Source organism: Meleagris gallopavo, chromosome 2 (assembly GCF_905368555.1).
Source record: "Meleagris gallopavo chromosome 2, MGAL_WU_HG_1.1, whole genome shotgun sequence".
Classification (NCBI taxonomy): domain Eukaryota; kingdom Metazoa; phylum Chordata; class Aves; order Galliformes; family Phasianidae; genus Meleagris; species Meleagris gallopavo.
In genome coordinates, this window is record NC_139405.1 from 104,264,787 (window position 1) to 104,286,017 (window position 21,231).

Here is a 21,231-nt window from a genome sequence, read left to right on the forward strand (position 1 = left end):
CCGGGGCGGGGACGGCTCCGACCCGGCTTCCCCCCCCCCCTCACGCCCCTATCCTACAAAACACGGCCGGCCCGGCCCGGCTCAGCTCAGCTCTCGCTCCGCTCCGCCGCAGCCGCTGCCGGCCGGGAGCCCATGGGAGGCGGCTGGGGGGGCTCGGGTGGGTGGCGGGGAGAGGTCGCCGGGCCCTCGCTGTCTTTTCCTATCCCGGCCATCGCGCTGCGCTGGGGGTGTTGAGAGTCACGGGAATCCCGTCCTGCGTGGGTGAGTGGGGAACTTCCCGGGAATGGGAGGGGGGCGGGGGGAGCAGAAAGATGGACAGCCCGGGGGAATGTGTGGGGATCGATGTGTGCCCGCAGCCTCCGGTGCCTCCATGCCGAGCATTCCTCCCCGTTTGGTTTGGCTCCCCTTGGGGATGCTGCCGGGTGGGAACCGCGGTGCTGGGATGCACGTATGCGATGCTCCCGGCTCCTGCCCCCCACTCTTCCCCTCGTGCCCCGCAGGCAGCGGGAGGATGGAGAACAAGGCCATGTACCTGCACACCTTCAGCGAGAGGGAGAACGGATCCATCTTCGAGGAGCCCTTCGAGGGCAGGAACCTCTCCAAGCTGAACCTCTGCGAGGACGGTGAGTGTTGCATGCTGCGTTTGGGGGCAGGAACCCATCCAGAGCAGGGAGCTCCCCTTCCACTGCAGTTCTTTGGGAGAAGTGCTCAGGGAATCCCACTGCACAGAGCTCCCTGTGCCTCCTCTGCTGTTCTGTCTGCCCTTTCTGGTCTCAGGATGTGGGGATGAGCGCTCCTGTAGGATCACAATGGGCTCTGCTGCTGACCAGGGCTGTGCTCGAGGCGCTTCTTTTAGTGGGGGAAAGTTTGAGCTTCCAGCTCTCATGCATGTATTTTTGCCCAGGGATGCCCTTTTTCTTTTCTCCTGGCATACAAAGTGCTCCTTCCACTCAGTCCTGGCTTGGTCTCCATCACGAGATCAAGTACCACGGAACAATCTCTCCCAAAGGAGGCAGAACATTGCTCATATCACTGATGCCTTCCCAGGCTCACACACGTGGGGCAGGCCTGTAACGGGGAACCCGGGCAGGCTGCATCCAGGCACTGCCAAATTGCTGTGTGGATGCTCACGCTGTGCAGGTGGCTCAAGACGAGAAGAGCCATGGTGTTCCTATGGTGCTCCAGCTCTTGGGATAGGCACAGCTTTGGGTCTGTGGGTCATTTCCCATGGCAGTTCATGCTGAGATGCTGTGTTGCTACCCATACCCGATGTCACCCTGCAATGCTCCCCCTGACCCCGCAGCACGTGGACCACCCCAGCAGAGCTCAGTGCTGGCACGGAGCAGGAGCTGGAAGGGTTGGAGCTCTCTGCAGCCAAGCCCTGGCTGTAGCGCTGTGCAGCAGCGAGCTGCCCCATGTGCTGGATCAACAACCCCTGTGTCTCCAGGGCCAAAACCTCTCTTCCCTTGCTCTCCCTATGCACAGAGTTCGCTGCAGGGAACCCCATCCCCACCCACTTTTGTGGGATCCAGGGGGTTGTGTTTGTTCTAGAGCCGTATGGGATGATTCCCTGGGCAGAGACAAGGTCAGCCCTGAGCCTGTGAGGCTTTGGCAGAAGGCAGGGCTCATCCCAACATGAGGATGAGAAGGGATGCATGCAAACACTGCTCCCCTACTTTGGGGTAGCAACACGGGGACCTCTAAATGGGACTGGGGATCAACCCTGCTCTCAGTCCCCACCTTCTTCTAGGGCTGGGCAGAGCACACAGCTCAGCTCCCCCGGGGATGGGCAGGGGAGAAATATTTGCTTTTCCCCTTGGTTACGAGCCGGAGCACAGCCCTGGGCTGCTCGTGTGGTGAGCAGGGAGGAGTGGGTGGTTCAGGGCTCGGGGCCAGCTCCTCTCGGAGCCTCCCAGGACCTGATATAAGTGTTAATGTCAGAAAAATATTGCAGCTTTGCTCATTATGAAACCTTCAGTTCCATCTGTTTGGCCGGTGACAGCATGCCCCGAGCAGCAAATGGGAACCGTATGCGGGTAATGAGCTGCATGTTACAGGGAGGGAAGCTGCTGGGAGGTGAGAGCTGCCCTTGCACCTTCCGCTGCTCCGGGTGCCCTCAGACCTGGGATCCCATGGGATCCTGGGGTCAGCCAGCAGGGCCATAGCAGTTCATCATCTCAGAGCCTGGTCACTAACCTCCCTCTGCCATAAAACTGCTCCATGTTGAGCCCTGCACCCAACGTTGTCCTTCGCTGGCTGGAGGGTTTCATGAGACCCCTGAACCTGGGCAGGAGGGTCACACCGCCCATGCTGGGGAAGACCTGGGTGCAATGGGATCACAGAATGATAGAATTGTTAGGGTTGGAGAACACCTCTAAGAGAAGGGGACAGCCCAGCTCCTTGTCCCTCATATCCCTGTCTCAATCCCATAGAGTGCCCATTGAATGGGATGGGGCTGGCTCCCCAAGCCCCACAGTAATGTTCTCTGCTGGATGCAGGCATTGCTCATGGGCGTGGATGAATGTGGTCTCCTCCCCATTGGGTTTGTCTTTGGGGCCACCGTGTTTCACCCATTTCAATCTTTCTGCTGGATGCATCCAGTTGGGTGCACCGGTGTGCTGGGAGGAGGCAGGATCCGACCAGCCCCACCTGCTGCATTGCTGAAAGCATCGTGACAGCTGAGATGTTGGCAGATTGGCTCCTGGAGATGATGGACCCACACTGGCTGGGTGCTCCCTGTGACACCCATTCTGTCCCCAGGTGCCGGGCACAGGATGAAGGCAGCCGGGCGCTGTGGGTGGCTGGGCTCCCTGGCAGCACTCAAGTATGCTGTGCTGGGGCTCTATCTCCTCGTCTTCCTCATCCTCGTTGGTGTCTTCATCCTCGCAGGTAAGGGCTGAGCGAAGGGCCATGCTCCTGTGAGCAGAATGGGATGGGGACCTGCTGATGGCATCCCTCCAGGGGAGAGGGGACGGGGATGAGGTCTGCTGTTTGTGAGGCTTGGACCCATCCCTGGAGGAGCAGGTTGGATGGGGTTGTGGGCAGCTTGGTCTATGGGATGTGGCACAGAATGTGCTCCCCAGGGCAGTGAGCATGGCTCCCAAGGAGACACAGGGTTTGATTTTGGGTGGTGCTGTGTGGAGCTGGGGCTTGGACAATGACCTCCGTGGGTTCCTTCCTTCTTGTTCTGTTCTATGGAGCCAGCATGGACTTCAGGCTCCACCCCACTGCGACCTCAGCCTCATGCACTCATCCCACAGGGTTGGCTTTGCCCTGTGTCACTGCTACCTTTTGTCCTCCCTTGTCCCAAAGTCCTGGACTCAGTTTGGGCAGCAGTCTGTATCCCTTTCCGTGGCCCTGCGCGGCAGGGACACCACAACAGCTATCATACAGTCAGAGAATGGATTGGGTTGGAAGGAACCTCAGAGATCATCTATCTCCAAACCCTAACAAGCACAGAACTGCTCCAGAACGCAGACAGGAGATGCAACCCCAAGGACCATCCCTTTGCAAAGGGTGGATTTCGTTTTCCGTGGGCTGAGGAAGGGACAGCGGAGTTTTTGCTGGAATTTTGAAGCCTCTCCCACTGATTTCTTGCATTACATTGTTTTAGTGTTGTTGTTGGACCGAGAAACCCTGCGCTGGGGATGCCATGAATTGTGCAAAGGGCTCGGGACAGGCACGCTCATCCTGGTCTGAGCCGCAGCTGTTTGCTGAAAGCAGCTCCAGCAATAACAGGAACAGGATCGTGGTGTCTGATAGGGGCAGGGAGAGCTGCAGCTGGGGCATCTTCAGGGCCTCATGTACTGCAGCCTTCCGAGGGCACTGAGATCCCAGCTCTACCCGTGAATCAAGTCCCAGTTGCCTAAGGGGGGGAGAGCCAGGCCCTTCAGCCCACCCCATACCTTGAGGTACCCAGGATCAGGTTCAGCCCTGCTGCATTCCACTGAGCTAGGTGTGTGTCCAGAGCTGGCAAAGGACAGAAAATGAGTAAACCACAAAAAACAAAACAAAACAAAACCTTAGACCACTTAAGAACTGAGGAAACAGGATGTTTTGGGTGCAAAAAAAAAAAAAAAAAAAGGCAGGGAAAAAAAAAAACAAGAGGCACGGTGCTTTAAATGCAGCCTGCTTTTAATATCCTCTTTTGCAAGAGTTTGTTGTAGTGGTTTTCTGGCTGCACCCCTGGGATGCACACTCCCTCCTGCTTGGCTCCTCCAGGCATCGGCAGAAAGGCGATGTGGAAGGGAGAGATCAGCGGGGCTGCCAAGGGGGAATGGATTGCAGGGTGGGATCAGCCCGCAGGCACGCGCTGGGGCTGAGGGCACGTGGTTGGGGAACACAAAGCTCGGGGTTATGGGGTTGAAAACACAGCTGAGCCCTCCTCGTGCCTTAAAAGAGCACGGAGCCTGAGCTGGTTGCACTCTGATGGACTCTGCTCTCAGCTTTTTTGCTGGTTGAATCCCAGCACTGCAGCTGGCTTCTGCATGCACTGAAGTGCCTTGGTGTGGGCATCCAACCGTGCTGGTGGATGAAGCTGCACCCCACTGCCACGCGTGCACATTTTGGCACCTCATAATGGGAAGACAAATGCAACCGCCTCAAAAATCCCCTTCTTCCACCTTCTTTCCCCCACTTCAATTGCTGAGCACGATGCCGTGGAGCATCCTTTTGGTTCCTGGGGTCAGCTGTGCTGGCTGTGCTCCCTCTCAGCTCCTCATGCACCCGCTCCACATTGCACCTTTCTGTGTGCTTGCACGTGTGCATGGCGTGGGAGTGCAAGCACCGTGCAGCTTGCAGCTGGAGCAGTGCTTGGGGAAAGACTTTCAATTCCACGAGAAAGAGCAGGACATAGCAGCACATGGGTGCTCCCAGGGCAGGATCTGGGGTTGGGGAGCCGAGCCAGGAGATGCTGGGGACAGCAGCCAGAAGGACGATGTGTCCCAACAACACAATAGCGGGGAGGGAGCAGTTGCTTGCCGAGCCCTTTGGGGACCATGAGCTCAGCCCCAGCGCTGCCAGGCCTCGTGCTGGAGCTGGCAGCAGGGTGGTATTTGGGGTGGCCTTGCCAGGTGCTGTGTGCAGATGGGTGTGCATTGGCACTGTGTGCACTGGTAGTGTCACACGTGTGGGTCGTGTATACACTGTGTGCATGCAGCTGTGCTCTATAAATGAGTGTGTTTGTGTGCACGCGTGCATTAGTGTATCTGTGTGTGCATGTGTACAAGCTGTGTGTGTGCATTTGTGTGCGTGCTGCAGGCTCCTGGCAGCGCTAATAAACACCCGCCAGTTCCCAGGTCCAGCCTTCAAGCAAACAAAAGCAAACAAGGAGGGGAGGCTGTGGGACCAACACACCCATGTTGTGCTCCTCTGGCTCAGCCCAGTGCCTGCAGCTTTGTCTGATGAGTGGTGTCACATTCATCCTCATTACTCACAGCCATTCCCCTCCCTTCTGATGGGTCAGGATGAGGACTTGCACTGTGTTATCAGGCTCAATATTTCATGCCTTTTCTCGGGACAAAGGCTTCTCTTTCCCATCTGCTTCTCAACAGCAGGGGAGGAGCAGCAGCAATGGGACCATACTGGCAGCAGTGGCTGATGGCACTGGGGTTGTGGGAGCACAGGGCTGCTGGCACGGGGCTGTGTGCGTGGAGAGGTGGGATGGGAACTGCACACAGTACACAAGGGACACGTTGTCTCCAGGTGTCTGTGGGCTCCAGGGCTTCTCATTGCTTCCCTCATTGCTGGAGGGAGAGGTGGGGCCTGAGGGCAGATGGATGTCCCAACTGGATGGCTTCCTTCCCTCCATCCCTATCTCCATCTCTTCATCCTTCCTTCCATCCCTTTCTCTCTCCCTCCATTATTCTCTCCATTCTCTCTATCTTTCCCTCCATTTCTTTCTCTTCCTCCATCTTTCTATCCCTTCACCCTTCCATCCTTCCCTCCATCTCTGCCTTCTTCCTTCCAGCTCTTTCTCCATTCATCTTTCCCTCCGTCTCTCTATGCTTAACCTCCAATTCTCCATCTCTCCTGCCACCTCTCTTTCCCTCCAACTCCTTCCTTCCATCCCCTTCTCTCTCCCTTCATTCTTCCCTCCATCTTAATCCTTTCCTCCATTTCTTCGTCTCTCCTTCCATCTCTCTATCCTTCCATCCTTCCCTCCATCCCTTTCTCTCTGCCTCCCTCCATCCCTCCGTCCTTCCTTCTATCCCTCCATTCCTCCCTCCCTCCCTCTCTCCTCCTCCACAAGGACCACAGAGCCAACCCACTGGGCTGCATCACAGAGCAGAGCTTTGTGTTCCAGCCAGGGGAGAAACCTGGTTGTTAAATTAAAATTAAAACCTCTGCAGGGGCAGAAGCAATTTGGAGATTTGTGTCTGGGGAGGGATCTGTGTGTGCAAAGGGAAGCGGACACTTTTAGCAGCCAGTTGGCTGCAGGGAAAGGCACAGAATGAAACTGCTCAGCCTGGAGCAGGGAGGCTCAGAGGGATCCCACCAAGGCCATAAATCCCTACAGGAGGTGCAAGGGGAAAGGGCTGGGCTCTGCTCAGGGGCACTGGGTGTAGCCTGGAGCCCAGGAGCTCCTCTCTGCCCATCAGCAGCACTGGTGTGCAGGCAGATGCCAGAGCCCTGGTACAGGGAGTAGAGAGCTGAGGGGACTTCTGCTTGGGCATCTCCCACAGCCCCTGGCTATGGTGCTGGGCACCCTGCTCTGGGCAGCCCTGCAGTGGTGTGGGGGGTGACCAGAAGGATCCAGGGGTGCCTCCAGCCCCAAATACCCTGGAGTTCTGAGGTTCTCTGATGATAAGTGGATGGATGGATGGGTTGATGGGTGGATGAGTGGATGAGTGGTGGATTGTTGGATGGGTGGATGGATGGGTGGATGGCTAGATGGATGAATGGATGGGTGAATGGATGGATAGATGTGTGGATGGACAAATGGGTGGATGAGTGGATGGATGGATGGGTGGATAGATGGATCAGTGGAGCATCTCAGAATGGGAGATGCCCAAATGCTATGTGCACACCTCTGCCAAGCCCCATCTCTTTGGGGTGCTTCCTGATGCCCCTTTCCCTTCTCTCCCTCGCAGTCTCCAGGCCGCAGACTTCCCCTGAGGACCTGAAGGCGTTGATGGGGAACGTGAACCGCCTCAATGAGAGTTTCCGGGACATGCAACTGAAGCTGCTGCACCTCCCTCTGAAAGGGGATGTGATGGATCACATCTGGAGGCTCCAGGACCTTCTCCAGAACCACTCGGACTCCTTGTTCCTCATGACGGGCTCGCTGCAGAAGCTGGAAGGCCTCCTGTGGAGCCTGCAGACCCAGGCTGGCCAAACCGATAGGGCCGTGGCCAACCTGTGGGACAGCCTGGCCCTGCAGGGCGATGCAGCCCAGCAGGAGCTCTACAAGCTCTCAGTGGAAGGCAACAACAGCCGGCTGCTGCTGCAACACCATGAGCACCTCTTGAGCCACTTGGGCAGCAGGCTGGAGGGCCTGAGCGAGCAGGTGACAGCCGTCAGCGGAGCCGCCGATGCCATGAACAGGACCTTCTCCTACGATGTCAACGTCCACCACAGCCGCATCCAGGACCTGCAGGTACTGATCAGCAATGCCACCGAGGACGCCCGGCGGATGCGGCTCATCCACATCGCCATGGAGGAGCAGCTGAAGCACGAGCTGGCCATCCTCGGCAACGTGACGGAGGACCTGCGTCTCAAGGACTGGGAGCACTCCATCGCACTGAAGAACATCTCCGTCATACGGGGTAGGTCGAGGTCCTTTTGTAAGCAGCATCCTGGTTGATGCTGAGAATCATAGAACGGTTTGAGTTGCAAGGGACTTTTAAAGGCCGTGTGGTCCAACTCCCCAGCAATGGGGATGTCCTTGGTGCTTTGGGTGGCCCTGGTGGCATGGGGATTTCCTTTGGGGACATCTAGGAACGCTCGCATGCACCAAATCCATCACAGAACCACAAAATCGTAGGGGTTGGAAAGGACATCTGGAGAACATCTAGTCCAACTCTAGGTCTGTGTGGTGTTCAGGTGTCTCCATCACTTTGGACGCTCTATCAGTGTCCCTCCAAGTTCTCTCTGGTCCACATTAGGGAGCTCCTGGGATTTTCTCACTGGTTAAACCTCTGCCAGGTCCCTCCTGACCTGGCTGAGTGCAGCAGGCAGAGGGCTTTGTGTGCTGCTGCAGTGGTCAAGCAGAAGATTTCCTACCAGGTACCTTCACTCATCACCCATCATATCACTTGCTTAACCACATATCTTTATCAGATATCTTTATTATGTATACCGCATATAAGATGTTGGAGGATACTTTTCACTCACAGAGTGGTGAGGCCCTGGCACTGCTGCCCAGAGAAGTTGTGGGCGCCCCATTCCTGGAGGTGCCCAGGGTCATGGATGGGGTCTGGTCAGCCTGATGTAGTGCCTGATTCAATGGTTGGCAACCAACTCAATGATCTCTGAGGTCCCTTCCAACCCAAGACATTCTATGATTCTATGATCTTCTTCTTTGCAGGTTTCCCTTCCTACGTTCTCATCTCTACCTGCAGCCCATACCAAATAACCAACCCATCCTCTCTTGACCACTGCACCTAGTTTTGCGGAAATCCTTTTTTGACAGTAATGATATTATTGTCTTAGGCGACGACATACGCACACCCAGCACAGAGGTGCTCCTCTTGCTGCTCCTCAGTCACGTCATGGACAGATGGATTTTCATTGGCAGAAACATAAGGAGGTTCAGTGGGATCCGATTCATACCAGCCCCCAATTCCGATGTCCTCAGTCCATGATGAGCATTTTCCCGGTGCTTCTTGCCAAAATACCAGATGGATAGTGCAGGGGCTGCCAAGGCACTGGATCTGCCCAGCTGTTAGCTGAGCCAGGAGGGAACAAATGTGGCTTTGCAACACCTGGAGCTGCAGCAGATTCAGCCACCTAGCAGCAGAATCATGGAACCATAGAATCATAGAATGATTAGGCTGGAAGGAACCTTAAAGATCTTAGAAACACAGAATGAATTGGGTTGGATCATAGAGTCATGGAATGATTGGGTTGGAAGTGTCATTAGAGATCATAGAGCCATGGAATGGTTGGGTTGGAAAGGTCTTTAAAGGTCAAGAGACCTAGAATCATAGAATCATAAAATGGTTGGGATGGAAGGGATATTAAAAATCATCTAGTCCCAACCTGCTGTGAGCAGAATGCCACCCACTAGATCAGGTTGTCCTCTAGGTTATGGTGTGGTGGCTGATGGACCACTGGACTCATTGTGGTGGGAACAGCTTTGAAGGATGAGTAAACCTTGGAGCCAGCAAACAGATTTGCTGTCTCCAGGACTGTGTCTGACCTCTGGTGTTAGGGAAAGGGAATGTGGGACAAGTGCAGCACGTCCTGTCCCTACCTGTGTTCTCCAGTCCCCAGTCTTATGAAGCAGGCATGGTTCATAGTCACCCATGGACATCTTCCATGAAACCTCTTCATGGAGGATTCTATCTTCACCTGTCTATGCCCTTGGCCTCCCTGATGTTCCATGGAAAGCTTTCTGGGATGGAGGAAGGGGGGAAGGGGATGGGATGGGATGGGATGGGATGGGATGGGATAGGATAGGATGGGATGGGATGGGATGGGATGGGATGGGATGGGATGGGATGGGATGGGATGGGATAGGATAGGATAGGATAGGACAGGATAGGATGGGATGGGATGGGATGGGATGGGATGGGATGGGATGGGATGGGATGGATGGGTGGATGGGATGGGATGGGATGGGATGGGATGGGATGGGATGGGATGGGATGGGATGGGGTGGGGTGGGGTGGGGTGGGGTGGGGTGGGTGGGATGGGATGGAATAAGATGATAATGATGAGATAATGCTGAGATAATGTGATGGTGATGATGAGATGATGAAGATAAGGAAGAGGAGAAGGGTTGCACTGCAGCAGCTACAACCACCCCACCAAGAGCCCATAATGGGTGCATGAACAGTACTTGGCCTCCCTCTTGCTCTTTCAGAAAATCAATGGCTGTACATAGCACCACCCATTCCTGCATCCATATCCTTCCTATTTCTTAGTTTTTTGGCCCATCTATTTAGTTTTTCCCAGCAGAGCTATTCCCATGGCAGGGTGTCCATGTTGCTGCATCACTCCCTGCATCCCTCTGCCAACCCCACCACACGTCATCCCCATGGCAAACCACAGAGCACTGCTCTTAATTTCTTAATCTCTTAATTTCTTAGTTTCATAACTCCTTAATCTTATTTAGAACTGCTGAGTGCCCCCCTCTCCCAGTCCTAAGGGACATGGTTAGTGGGCATGGTGATGATGGGTCAACAGTTGGACTTGGTGATCTTAGAGGTCTTTTCCAACCTTAATCATACTATGATTCTATGATCCCTCATCACCGCCCTGGCTGGCTGTTGTTTTTCTGCACAACTGTCAGACTGTGGCTTTTTGGGTTTCTAGGAAAACAGAGTTTTATGGTTTCCAATTATCACCCTGGCGTGGTAGGATAGTGACCAAATGACCCTCCAGACCTCTCTCTGCCCTATTTTCAGTTATCCCATGAATCATTTCTTTTCTGTCCAAGTTCTTCCAGCAGATTCAGCCCATAATTGTTTTCAGCTTCATGGAGTTGGCCCCTTGCAGGCTCTGTCACTGCTTGGACTTTCTGCTCACTCACAACAAAAGTGATCACCAATAGTTCGTTCCCAGCCAGGGGTGATGTCTGTGCTGTAAATCCACTCCTAAAGGCTCATCTCAATATTTCCAAAGAGCTTTAAAAAAAAAAAAAAGAAGGAGAAGAAAATTATCGTTATTATTTATTATTTCTTTCCTGGAAGATATTCCAGTGAAGATGTCACAAATTTTGCTTGAAAGGAAATTCCAGCAAACTGAAGTTTCCTTTCAGGTCACATTCAGGTGGAAGATAGGAGGTGAAGGAAAAGGAAAAACAGGATAATACTTACGATAATTATATACATACATATATGCACAAATCAGCTGAGGTCGATGGAGTTACTGTGGTCCTTTAACATGCACAGAGCAGGGGACGGGGCTGCTGGCATTGCCCTCTGCTGTCCTATAGCCAGAGCTAAGGGACTCCATATGGACACAGCAAGCGCTGTGCATCACTGCAACCAACCCCGTTGTGTTCCAGGGCCCCCAGGACCCAAGGGAGACCCTGGCCATGAAGGGATGGAGGGGGAGCCTGGCCGGCCCGGCCCACCCGGCCTGCGAGGTAAGGACCCCCATGGGCTCCTCCTTCTGTGGGACACTGATGCTTAGGGACTTTTCATAGGATGCTTTCTTCAATGCCAAGAATGCTTCACCCCCCCCCCCCTCTGCCTTCTTAATTCAAACCATTGTTTTCGAGACAAATTCAATTTAAAATACAAGAGAAGACCCTCACATACCCTGAGAAATTGGCCTCATCATGAGCCTGGTTCTCATTTTCAGCCCAACCCAGAAGTGGTGGGTTTACATACAGGATCACAGCACAGCAGTGCCAGGATCCCATCACCCTGACCCACATGGGGCTGCCAGTGTCACAGCAGAGGGGCTCAGAGCCTTGGACCCCCCTGTTTTAATGCCCTCCATCCCCCTGGTGGTGGAAACCCAGCTGCTCTCCCCAGTGCTGGCTGCCCAGACTCCTTTCACCAACAGATATTTTTTTTCATGTGCTGACAGATTCATGGTTGTTTTTCTTGGGCGTTACAAGCATCAGAAATGCATCATCTGGTTTGTTTCCTTTTTTTTTTTTTTTTTTTTTTTTTTTTTTTTTTTTCCTTCTTTATTTTTTCTTTAAACAGAAAAACAAAACGATCTCTGGAGTGTTCACCTTAGGGAAGAGCTGCTATTTTGGGGTCTTTCTCCACCTCGCTTTTTTCCGGTGCATTTTTGGATGCACTTGGGATAAATCCCCATAGCACCGCAGCTCTGCCCTCCTGCCCCCAAATCAGGGCCAGCTCCTGCCCCACTGTGATGCCCCATAGAGCAGCTCAGAATTCAGTCCCCACGTCCTCTGGAACCCAAGTTCATCTCGGTGGCTTTTCCTTCTTCAAACCAGAGGAAAACCCTGGGAAAGGGTTTCAGAAAGTTCAGCCCAAGAGGGGCACAGCTCGGTGCCGAGGGTGGGGGGCTCTCATGGGGTGGTTCCTGTGCTGCACCGTGACCCCTTTGCTTCTGTCCTTGCTCCAGGGATGCCTGGGGAGAGAGGACTACCAGGACCACGTGGCTTGAAGGGGGACAAAGGAGACTTCGGCCCTATGGGTCCAGCTGGGATGCGGGGATTCAAAGGTAAGGACCAACAGGACTGGGATCAAGGGTAAGAACCAGCCTCTATTATGGGTGGGACACAGAATTATTGGGTCATTAAGGCTGGAAAAGACTACTGAGATCACCAAGCCAACCCATCACCACCAGCCCACTAAACTATGGAGTCATTGGGTTGGAAAGATTTTCAGGTTGACCAAACCATCAGCTTGACCTGCTGAATGCTATTCCTAACCCACATCCCTTAGTACCATGGGAGTGAAAGGGCACATCAGGGGCTCCTTGGATATGGAGGGGCTCTGGGAAGCACTGCTATGGGGGCACAGAACCTCTGCTTTGGGATGGGTGAGCATGGGGATGCTCTGGGAGTGCACGCTTGGTGTGGGCATGAGCATCTTCCCTACAGAGACCAACAGGAGTGAAGAGCTTTGTTTTTGTGCTTCCTTCCTGTCTCGCTGTGGTTTGAGCACGGAAGGCGCCCACGCACAGCGAGGCAAGGCACACCCAGGGGACCTTTTAAAAGAAACTCCTCAGTGCTGCAGCCTAAATCGGAATGGGCGATGCCAGCTCCCAAAACAGGCTCTTTCCATCCCAAAATGGAGAAGGCAGGAAGAGCCCAGCCCAGGGATGTGGCACCGCCCTGGTTCCAGCTGTCCCTTCTTGGGGATGTCCCCATCCATGTTGTTTGTCTCTTCCAGCAGTTTTCTGCACCAGTTTTCTCTGGTGAAATGCCCACAGTCTGTTCCTGATCCTCTGGAGGATCTCCATGGTGATGGTGGTTGGGTCAGGGCTTGGGGCCAGGCCAGGAGGTCCCTTCCAACCTAAAGCATTCTGGGATTCTGGGACTCTGGATCTATGACAGCAAGAACCATGGCCACTTCTCAGCAGCAGTTGGACTTGATGATGTTAGAGGTCTTTTCCAATCTTAACGACATTATGATTCTATGAGCGGCCATGGTGTTGATAGGTTGGCTTTGGGATTGATGATCCTACAGATCTTTTCCAACTTTAATGATTCCCCTGTTAGCTCTCCAACACATTTCCAAAGCCATTCTGCATCTCAAGTCCCCTTGCCCAGGGAGACTGAGCACTTCTGCTCTCGGGTATGGAAAGCAGAAAGTTGGATGGCCTCAAAGGCAGTGGTGAAGTCTTTAATTGTATCTATATGTATGTGTATATGGGTGTATACTGCATCTCCTTGCTGCTATGGAGCAATCCCCATATCCAGGGATGCCACCACCGCTGAGTCCCTCCTGTCCCATCCCTGTCCCACCCCTCAGTGACAGATATGTCCCACCCTGTGGCAGCCCCGGGTCCCAGTGAAATCCCAAATCTTTCAGGATCAGGGGGCTTCTCCCAACCCTTCTCCAATAAATCACAAAGCACGTTGGCAGCAAGCGCTGAATTTCTACGGTTTACGGGATTCTCTGAAATTTATAGGAAACAGACCCAGGGTGAGGCATTGCTCCAAGCTGGGGCTTCAAGCAGAGGCACCAGGCATACACCCCTGTCACAACCCTCACCCTATAACAGGAGGGGTGAGCAACAAGGCTCTCCCCAAAAATCCCGGCTGTCCCCACTGTTGTAGGAAGTTCTCCCCAAAATTCCTGGGTCACAGCATTGGAGAAAAATGTACCAAACACTGCAGACACCCTGAGGGATGGCTTTCCTTTCCTGCCTATTTCCTCTCGTCACTATTTTCCTATCCTCGATGTATTTTCCCTCCAAATCACCCCAGGAAGGGATTATTTCCCTCATTTCCAAATGGGAAAAGCCATTCTGGAAAGTGAGCATAAATCAGTTGTCTTTATGTTGTCCCAGGGAATGCTGTGCGGGGAGTGTGCTTGGGAGGGAAAGCAGTAAATTAACCAGAGGTGGGGGGAAATTTGGGGCAATGAGAGGTTCCTCTTCATGCAGGCAAGGCTCTGCCTGGGACTGAATTTAAAGGGCAGCAAGAGCTGCATCCATCAAGGCACCCTAACAGCATCCCTCCCTCCATCCAGACCACTGAGAGCCGTGGTCAGTGGGCATGATGGGGGTGGCTTGGGGTTGGACTTGGTGATCTTGGAGGAATTTTCCAACCTTAGTGATTCCATGATTCTATGATTTTATGGGTGGGAAATAGCCGTGACCATGGGTGGGATCCCCGTGAGCCTCCTTAGCAGCAAGGACACATGGTGGCCCATGTTCATTTTGGTATCCACCACGACCCGGCTCCTATTCTGCACTGATCTTCTACTCATCTTCCTATTCTGCAAGTTGATCATCAAGTGATAGAATCATTCAGGTTGGAAAAGCCCTCTGAGATCTCCAAATCCGACCCCAGCCCACCCCACCGTGCCCACTGCCCACATCCCTCAGTGCCACATCCTCACAGTTCTGAACACCCCCAGGGACGGTGACCCCACCACCTCCCTGGGCAGCTGTGCCACTGCAGCACTGCTCTTTCTGGGCAGACTTTTTTCACAATATCCAACCTGAATATCTTCTTCTTCTGAAAGTTTTCATTGCTGCAAGTCATAGAGTCGCAGATTCAAACTGGTTATAGATCATAGATTCACGTTCCTTACACTGGGACTTTCAGACCATGACACTTTTGCCCAGCGTTGCATATGGCATTTCTGTTCCTTGAGCTTCACCCTCCCCCTCTGCATCTCCCCTGATAATCCCTATACAATGCACTGTAGGGCCCTGCAGGGATTGCAGTGTGCACCGCAATTCAGCTCTTTGTGACCTCGTAACACTGAGACCTGGGAACCCCTTTGCCACCCCCCGCAATAGGGTGACAGTATAGCACTTGTGGCTGTGTCCATTCACCATCCCACGCTGCCATGTCCCACCCCCACCTCTCTCCTGCTCTCGGTTCTGCTGCCATCTGGTTCCCATCAGCAGAGCGGGCTGCAGGCAGCCTTCCTCCAGCTGACACAGCTGGGACTGCCCGGGGGGAGCCATCTCAGCTTCCCAGAGCCTCCAAGTTAAAGGGCAAGAATTTCCTGCACGCTTTTTTTTTTTTTTTTTTCCTTTTATTATTATTATTATTATTATTTTTCTCCAAACATGCATGCGTGTTGGTTGTTGTTCCTACAGGCAGATGAGAGACGAGGGCTTCTCGTTTTGGGGAGCAGCTCCATCACCTCACTGCTTTTGGTTCCCATTATCCCAAGGGACAGTTGGAGCATCGCCCTCAGCTCCTGGGGTCCCCTCTGCTTCTCATTCTTTATCTGCACCCGGAACTGCTGTGTACGGCTACAAAGCAGCTGATGCAGCATTTTAAGGGCGTTTCACATGGATCTGGGGCTCCCTGAGTTGTGTTTGGGCAGCAGGGGGTGGTCACAGAGTCACGGAGTGGCTTGGGCTGAGGACCTGAAGGATCGTCTCATTACAACCCCACTGAAACCTTGTGCCAAGCTGGGGAGGCAGAACAACTTCTGCTTGGGAAGGGATAGAAAGATCCGTTTTCCTCCTAAATTTTCCACCCACACCACCAAGGGGAGAGATCTCAGCAAATTGCTCTTTTCCCAAGAGCAGCTCCATGTTCAGCAGCCACTGCCTTGCTAGAGGCTGACACACATCTCCTTTCAGCAAGGCTGATGTCCCATACTCTTTCTCTTCCCAGGTGATCGAGGACCAAAGGGAGAGAAGGGAGACCGAGGCAGTGACATGGGTGAGTGTCCATGGATGTCCCCTGCTGCTTTTTCCCCACAGGACACGCTGGGGATGGTCCCTCTGCTCTTGGTTTTGATGCTGTTTGCTCCTTATCCTCAGCATCTGGCATTAGCCAAATAGTTTGGCAAACAAAGCAACAAGCCTGGGGCATCAGGGGCCGGGAAAACATCCCAGGATGAATCACAGAATTGTTAAGGCTGGACAAGACCTCCAATATCACCATGTCCAACCGTTGACCCATCCCCACCATGCCCGCACATAGAATTATTGAGGTTGGACAAGACCTCCAAGATCACCATGTCCAACCGTTGACCCATCCCCACCATGCCCAATGACTCATGCCCCTAAAATGGTAACCATCCCATGTAACCATGGGATGGGTGCATCCCGCACAGACCCGGCTGGAAGCTGGATGCGTGCATCCTTATCCCAAACAAAAGGGATCTGCACGGCCCTTGGGGTGGGTTTGCATCCTGTCCCCCCTCCTCACCAGGCAGATGTTCTCTATTAGAGCAGAGCTATCTCGGTGCAGCTGCAAAGACTCAGCCCTTGTTTTCACAGCCACTAGGATTTGTTTCTCCCCTTCAGCTTTTCCTTTCTTGTTTTGCTTTGGCTTTGCTGGGGAGGGAAGGTCAGAGGGAGGCACTGAGGGGGTCGGAAGGAATTGGTGCAGGGAAAGCAAATACAGGAAAAAATGAGGAATGATGATTTGGGGGCTTACTGAGTATGAGGCACTTGGCTGATACAAAGAGTGATGATTTGAAATGAAAAGAGGGAGATTTAGGTTAAATGTTAGGAGGAAATTCTTCACAATGAGGCCCTGGCACCGCTGCCCAAAGAAGCATGGGTGCCCCATCCTTGGAGATGCCCAAGGCCGTGGATGGAGCTTTGGTCTAGAAGATGTGTCCCTATGGCAGAGGTTGAAGCTGGGTTGACTGTAAAGTCCTTTCTGACCCAAACCATGCTGGGATTCTGGGTCCTTGAGATGGTATTGGGGCGCTATGGGGGTTCCATAGAGATCCACAGGGTTCTACTGGGATCCTACAGAGATTCATGGGAGGCTATTGGGATGCTGTAGGGTGCCATAGGAGTCCTTGGAGGTTCTAGAGTTCCATAGTGTTCTATTGAGGTGATACTATGGGTCCTGAGGGACTATTGGGGTCTCATAGGGTGCTACTGGGGGACTATTGGGTTCTGGGGGTGTTCTGGGAGTCCTTATGGAGCTGTTTGGATGCTATTGGGGCCCATGAGGTGCTCATTTGGGGTCCATAGGATGCTATTGGTGTGCCACTGAGGTGCTATTGGTGTGCATTGGGAGTCCCATACAGATCCATAGGGTTCTATCAAGACCTCAGAGAGATCTAGCAATGGGCTATTGGGATGCCGTAAGGTGCCACAGGTTCCTGGGAGACTCTGGGTCCCATAGGGTGCTATTAGGAGGCTGCTGGGTCTAAGATAAACTATAGGTATCCATAGGGTGTTATTGGGGTATTGTTGGGGTGCTATTAGGATCTGTGGGGTGCTCAGTTGGGGTGATTTTGGGGGTCCATGGGCTCTTCTGTTTCCATAGGGTGCTACTGGGGTACTGTAGGGTTCTATTGGGCTGCCATAGGGATCTCTGGTGTACCAGAGTGGTGTCATAAGGGGTCTTGGGTGCTCTGGGGGTCCACAGGATGCTGTAGGAGTGCTATTAGGGCCCAGGAGATGCTCAACAGGGGTCCATGGGGTGCTATCGGGATGCCATAGAGGGGGTTCATAGAAATCCATAGGGTTCTATTAGGACCCCATAGAGATCTGCGAGGGGCTATTGGGATACTGTAATGTGCTATTGGGGTGCTACTGGGGGTACTGGAGGCTATTGGAGTCCCATAGGGTGCTACTGGGATGCAGTAGGGTTCTCATGGGGTGCTGTAGGAGTCCATGGGGTGCTACTGGGGTGGTGTAAGATGCTATTGGGGTCCATAGAGTTCTACTGGGCTGCCGTGAGGTGCCACTGGGATCCATAGGGTCTATGGTGAGCCACTGGGGTGGCCACAGTGAGACATCTCCAACACCACATCGCACGGTGATGCCCCACCAACCTCCCCATCACCCCTGTGTCCCCTCATGTCCCCCCATATCCCCTGATATCCCCTCTGTCGCCAGCAGCTGCTGCCGAGGAGGGGTTGATCCGGTTGGCCAACGGCTCGGGACCCCACGAGGGCCGTGTGGAGGTTTTCCACGACCGCCGTTGGGGCACGGTGTGCGATGATGGCTGGGACAAGAAGGATGGGGACGTGGTGTGCCGGATGCTGGGCTTCCGAGGCGCCGAGGAGGTGTACCGCATGGCCCGCTTCGGCCAAGGTCAGCAGGTGGCAGCGGGTGACAACAAGTGACGACACTGGGATGGCACTGCTGGACAGCACCACCACCGGGGCTGTGGGAGTTTGGGTTGGAAACCAACCCTCATGGGGACATCCTGAGCTCCACGAGCTGGTGGCCTCTGCAACTTATGTAGAGCCCAGGGGTGGCCCTGCAGGTGGTGCTGTGCCCCGGTGCCACAGCTGGAAAGAGTGCAGGGCATGGAGAGCAGCCAGCTCTGTCCCCATTGCTGTCCCCTCCCCATCCCTGTCTTCATTCATCACCCCAACTTTGACCTCATCACCATTCCTGTCCCCATCCTCATTCCTGTCTTCATCCCTGAGCCCCAGTCCCATCTCTGTTCCCGTCCCCATCCCTGACCATATCTGTGTCCTCTTCCCCATCCAAACTTCAATCCTCATCCCTATCCCCATCCTCATCCCCATCCCATCTCCATCCCTGTCCCCATCCCCATTCCTTTTCCATCCCTGACCACATCTGTGTCTCCATCCCTGTCCCTATCCTCATCCCCAACTCCATCCCCAATCCCATCCCTGTCCATCCTCTTCCTCAACTCCATTCCCATTCCTCTTCCATCCTCATCCCTATCCCTATTCCTGTCCCCTTCCATGACCATCTGTCCTCATCCCCATAAGAGTTTCAATCCTCATCAATGTCCCCATCCTCATCCCCATCCCCTTCACCATCCCTGACCCCATTCCCACCCCAGACTCCATCCCTATCCCCATTCCATCTCCATCTCTGATCCCATCCCTATCCCCATCCCCATCTCTGTCCTCATTCCCGACCATATCTGTGTCCCCATCTCTGTCCCTATCCTCATCCCCAACCCCATCCCTGTCCTCATACCCATCTCCGTTCCTGTCCCATTCCCATCCCTATCCCTGTCCTCATTCTATCCCCATCCTCATCCCCAACCCCATCCCTGTCCTCATACCCATCTCCGTTCCTGTCCCATTCCCATCCCTATCCCTGTCCTCATTCTATCCCCATCCTCATCCCCAACCCCATCCCTGTCCTCATACCCATCTCCGTTCCTGTCCCATTCCCATCCCTATCCCTGTCCTCATTCTATCCCCATCCCATCCCATCCCATCCCATCCCATCCCATCCCATCCCATCCCATCCCATCCCATCCCATCCCATCCCATCCCATCCCTGTCCCCACATCTGACTCATCCCCATCCCTATCCCTGTCCCCGTTCACAACCCCATCCCCACTCCATCTCATCCCCATCCCTGCAGCTGACCCCTCTCCATCCCATCCCACAGGCACGGGCAGGATCTGGATGGACGACGTCTCCTGCAAGGGGACTGAGGACAGCCTGCTGCTCTGCAGCTTCTCCAGCTGGGGCAAGACCAACTGCGGCCACGCAGAGGATGCAGGCGTCAAGTGTGTGACGCCGTGACAGTGGGGACACCCAGTGCTCCTTACCTGCATTTCCCAAAAGGTTTTATTGGAGAAATAAATGCTTTTTTATTATTCTCTATTACACTTCTCTATTATGGCTTCCTAGAGTTCCCTATTAGGGTTCCCCAGCCCAGTGCTCAGGATGATGGCTCGCAATGTTTGAGGTGGGATTAGGGGCTTGGGGGGGATCCACGCAGTCCTGATCCAAATGGGATTTGGGGACAGACAGTGGGGAAGGTGAAGAGGTGGTGGCTGGATGGGGGCCCCACAAGGCGAGGTGGGAGGTGTCAGCCTGGGATGTTGAAATCGGAGCTCAACCCACACTTGCGGGAAATGAGGGAAAAACATCTCGGATGTTTTGGGTGTGGGAACAGCCCTGGGCGGTGGGTGTGGGATTAGGGAGGGGGGTCAGAGGGAGGGTTTGGGGGTGTTGCAGAGGGGCAGGGCATTTCCAGACTGTTACACCCTCGGGGTGTGAGGAGCTACTGCCCCCACGTGGCACCTTCATAGGGACACGATGCCCCGAGGGTTTGAGGACACCATGGCAACACAACTCCTTGAAGGGCTGGGAATCCCATGGAGAATTCCCTAGGGGCTTGGAACTACATGGAAATATTTCCCAAAGGGCTTAAGGACCCCATGGGGATCCCCCTTAGATGTTGGAGACTCCGCTTGGGACCCATCCAGAGGTTTGGGGACCTCATGAAGATCTCTCAAATGTCTGAGTCCATAGGGTCCCCCTTTAGGAGCCTGGAAACTCTATGGGGAATACCCCAGGAGTTTGTGGGACACCAGAGATCCCCCAAAGGCCTTAAGGACACCACACTGACTTCCCGAAAGGCTTGGGGACCCGATGGAGACCCCCCTCCTTAGGAGCTTGAAACTCCATGGAGAGCTTAGGGACCTTACACTGACCACTGAAATGGCTGGAAACCCCATAGGTATGTCCCTTAGGGGTTGGAGACCCCAGTGAGGATTCATCGAGGGGCTAGGGGACCCCATGAATGCCCTCCTTAGGGGCTTGGAACACCTAGGGGTTTAGAGAGAACCTCCAAAAGGCTGAGGACTGCACATGGATGCCCAAAAGGGACTGGAGGCTTGGAACTCCATGGAAATCCCTCCCAAAGGGCTTAGGAACCCCATGGGGATCCCCTTTAGATGTCGGAGACCTCACTTGGGACCCACCCAGAGGCTTGGGGACCTCATGGAAATCACTCAAAGGGCTTAAGGACCCCACATTGATCACCCAAAGGATTTGGGGACACCAAAGGACTTGGGGACCCCAAAATGACTCCCCAAAGGGTCTGGAGATGCCACGGGAACTCCCACAGGCTTGGGAACCTCATGGAGAATGTGAGAAATGCCCCGAAAGGGCTTGGAGACCCCACATTGACCCCCCCCAAAAGGTCTGGAGAAGTTATAGGGATCCCAAAAACTCCTCTTCCCATCAGCACCCCTTGAGGGCGCTCTGCAGGCTCCGCCCCTTTAGACCACGCCCCCGCTGC

General features: G+C 54.1%; 1 protein-coding gene across 3 annotated transcripts; it reads left to right on the forward strand.

Moving 5' to 3' along the window:
- The first annotated feature begins 56 nt into the window (after window positions 1–56).
- SCARA5 (scavenger receptor class A member 5) lies at window positions 57–19,805 on the forward strand. 3 transcript variants are annotated; one of them, XM_085218220.1, is made up of 9 exons: window positions 58–261; window positions 501–623; window positions 2,761–2,889; window positions 7,092–7,766; window positions 11,174–11,254; window positions 12,214–12,312; window positions 15,905–15,952; window positions 18,100–18,297; window positions 19,588–19,805. In XM_085218220.1, exons 2-9 carry the CDS (start codon window positions 512–514, stop codon window positions 19,722–19,724), a joined length of 1,479 nt encoding a protein of 492 aa, XP_085074346.1. In that variant the 5' UTR covers window positions 58–261; window positions 501–511; the 3' UTR covers window positions 19,725–19,805. The 3 variants fall into 3 exon arrangements, with proteins under 3 accessions (XP_085074348.1, XP_085074346.1, XP_085074347.1); XM_085218221.1 differs by having other exon boundaries at window positions 18,103–18,297; XM_085218222.1 differs by lacking the exon at window positions 2,761–2,889 and having other exon boundaries at window positions 57–261.
- The last annotated feature ends 1,426 nt before the right edge of the window (window positions 19,806–21,231 follow it).